The 2,786-nt window shown below is 48.6% G+C and overlaps 1 protein-coding gene across 1 annotated transcript in view; it reads right to left on the reverse strand.

Annotated features, from left to right (window-relative positions):
* Positions 1–2,254, reverse strand: part of LOC105821727 (ATP-dependent RNA helicase DDX50-like) — a 32,304-nt gene extending 30,050 nt beyond the window's left edge. Inside the window, exon 1 of the mRNA XM_012658494.1 lies at positions 2,047–2,254. Coding sequence (XP_012513948.1) covers positions 2,047–2,133 — 87 coding nt within the window. The 5' untranslated portion in view covers positions 2,134–2,254. The remainder of the gene's footprint in view (positions 1–2,046) is intronic.
* Positions 2,255–2,786: the final 532 nt, after the last annotated feature.

Genomic DNA, 2,786 nt, shown 5'->3' on the forward strand with positions numbered 1-2,786 from the left:
GACTACAGGCATGCACCACCATGCCCGGCTAATTTTTTATATATATTTTTAATTGTCCAGCTAATTTCTTTCTATTTTTAGTAGAGATGGAGTCTCGCTCTTGCTCAGGCTGGTCTCGAACTCCTGAGCTCAAGCAATCCTCCCGCCTTGGCCTCCCAGAGTGCTAGGATTACAGGCGTGAGCTACCAAGCCCGGCCTATCACATCTTCTTCAATGGTTCCTCTCCCTCCCCCTTCTGTGGATGCTCCTTAAATCTTTCTGTATTCTTTCATACCATTTTCATAGCTTCAACACTTTCAGACTCCGTTCCTCACCTGCATTCCAAGTCTAAGAACCTAAGGACCAGTTGCATATCTCAACACATCCAAACCAAAGTTACCTTCGTCTCAATACCAGACCACTATTGTCATGTTCTATTTCTATTAGTTGGTATTCCAATCCAATCATTTCCTAATCTCCAGTTATCTTTCATAGTTAAAGGGGAATCAACAAGTATTTCTGGAGAACTGACAACATGAAAGCTATCAGCTTACAAGAATATAGTGAAATGTAAGGATGGACAAAGATACGGTCATTTTCCTTAAGAATCTTTGAGAAATCTTTGGAAAAGATACACACAGGAAAAATGAGCTAACTTTACAAGGAAGCACATAACAAATACCAATTGAATGACAAAGTTACTGGAGCAAGAATTCAAAGGGGAATGAGATTACTGTACACTAGAGTGGTTAGAAAAGACTAGACCTTGACAGAGGGATAGGATTTGGATGCATAAGGAAAGACAAGTATTTCAAGACGAGCCAAAATTAAAATAACTGCTTGGTGATTCCACTTACACTCTACTCTAGGTACCTACAGTAGTCAAATTCATAGAGACAGAAAGTAGAATGATGGTTGCCAAGGGTGGGAAGAGAGCAAAATGGGAGTTAGTATTTAGTGGGCACAGAGTTTCAGTTTGGGATGATGAAAAAGTTCTGGAGACAGATGGTAGTTATGGTTGCAGAACAATGTAAATATACTTAATGCCACAGAACTATACACTTAAAAACGGTTAATATGGTAAATTTTAAGGTAGGTGTATTTTACCACAATAAAAGAAAACTGGCTGGAATGGCAAGTTTACCTTAATGATAAGGTCAGAGGGGTAGATTGTGCTCTCTAAGACTATATAAAACAAGGCTCATTTGTTTTGTCAAACGTCAGCCTTCAAATACTGCCACCTTAGCCTCCTCGGCTCTGTTTTCTTTTCTCTAGGTCAAATACCTGTGCATTTTTCAGCACCATGTGATTCTCTAATTATTCTGGGATTTCCCCACCCTTTTCTTTTCCTTTTTTTTGGAAGGCAGGGGAAGAAAAGTCTCCACAACTCCTCTACAGGCACCTTGAGGGTAGGGGCCATTTCTTATACTTATTTAGTTTAAACTCCTTGGTGCTCAGCAAAGAATATGGTACAAATTAGGCTCAATAAATACCTGCAGATTGAATGAAAATACTGACAGCGAGGGCTATCAATAATACAACCCACACAATCTCCATCACTCACAAACCGTGGCAACGCTGACACTTTTCCTTAAGCCTCTACAGACTAGTTATCGAGGTTTGTAAAAAAATCTTTCCTCAAGATTCTCGCACACAGGACAGGGTGACAGAGAAGCAACACATATTCAAGGCCATCATTTTTCGTGATCATCTTCTAAGACGCCAATGAGAACCAAAGGACAGGCCTTGCTGCTTGAGAAAGGAAAGAAAGAACAGATTTCGTTGTGACGGGAGCTTGAGTCTGCCCATCTTTTAGGAAAGATTCAGGTGCCAACGGGAAGGGATGAGGGGCCAGGGCGGCCGGCCCAAAGCCCAAGACTGTCCTTCTCCAGGTCGGGAGCGTGGAAGTGGGAATGGTCCCTGAGCGACCTCACAAGGCCGAGGGCGGCGCGAGAGGAGGCCCTCGGATGCTCCGGCCGGGTTCTGACAGGCCATCATCAGGGACAGTTTCCCTCCCCGCCCAAGCCGGCGCAGCCCAAAAGGAGGCGCGGCCCTTCCTCAGCGCACCTTTTGCCTCTCCTTCCTCTGATTCTCGGACTCCTCCAAGGGTGCTTCCAGCTCCATAATGTCCCCCCAGAGGAGTTTCCCAGGCATTACTGGCCGCCGCCGCCTCCCTCCAGGCACAGTGGCCACAACCACCTACGGGCAGCGACGGCGTGAAAGGAAGCGGGGGCAGGGCGGCCGCCCGGCCAGGGCCATGCGTCACTTCCGGGACACGCACCGCACGGCAGGGAAAAAAATAATCCCGGATACTCTTGTTTTAAACTCTCCCCTAGCGCCGCAACCTTCCAGCCAATGAGTGTGAGAGATCTCGACGGGCCCACCCTTGTTCTGAAGTGATTGGCTTCTAGAGTAAAACCCTGGCCAATCTCCGTAAAGGACGTGCGCACTGATTAGCATAAATGGTTCGGTGTCTCTTCCCCTCCCCCACTCGGAACACTTCACTTCGGCACCGCGGACACCCTTTGGGCCGGCCCAATGGGCACTGCTGGGGCTGGGAAGCCCGTAACGGCGGCGGAGATGGGCCGGCGCACGCAGCAGGCCCGTGCCGAAGAGAGCGCGCAGCGCCACGCGCTGCCCTGCCATTTGCCGCCGGAAGCTGCAGCCCTTCCTCCCGCCCATTGCGGGGGAGGCGTTAACGTCCAACGGATTCGAGCGAGGCCGGAGAGAGGCCTGGCTTTGGTGGGAAGGGACTTCGTTCGGTATGAAGTGGGGCAGATGGGCTTGAAGTGAAGGCCGGGACCGGA

Source organism: Propithecus coquereli, unplaced genomic scaffold (genome assembly GCF_000956105.1).
Source record: "Propithecus coquereli isolate 6110/MARCELLA unplaced genomic scaffold, Pcoq_1.0 Scaffold117, whole genome shotgun sequence".
NCBI lineage: Eukaryota > Metazoa > Chordata > Mammalia > Primates > Indriidae > Propithecus > Propithecus coquereli.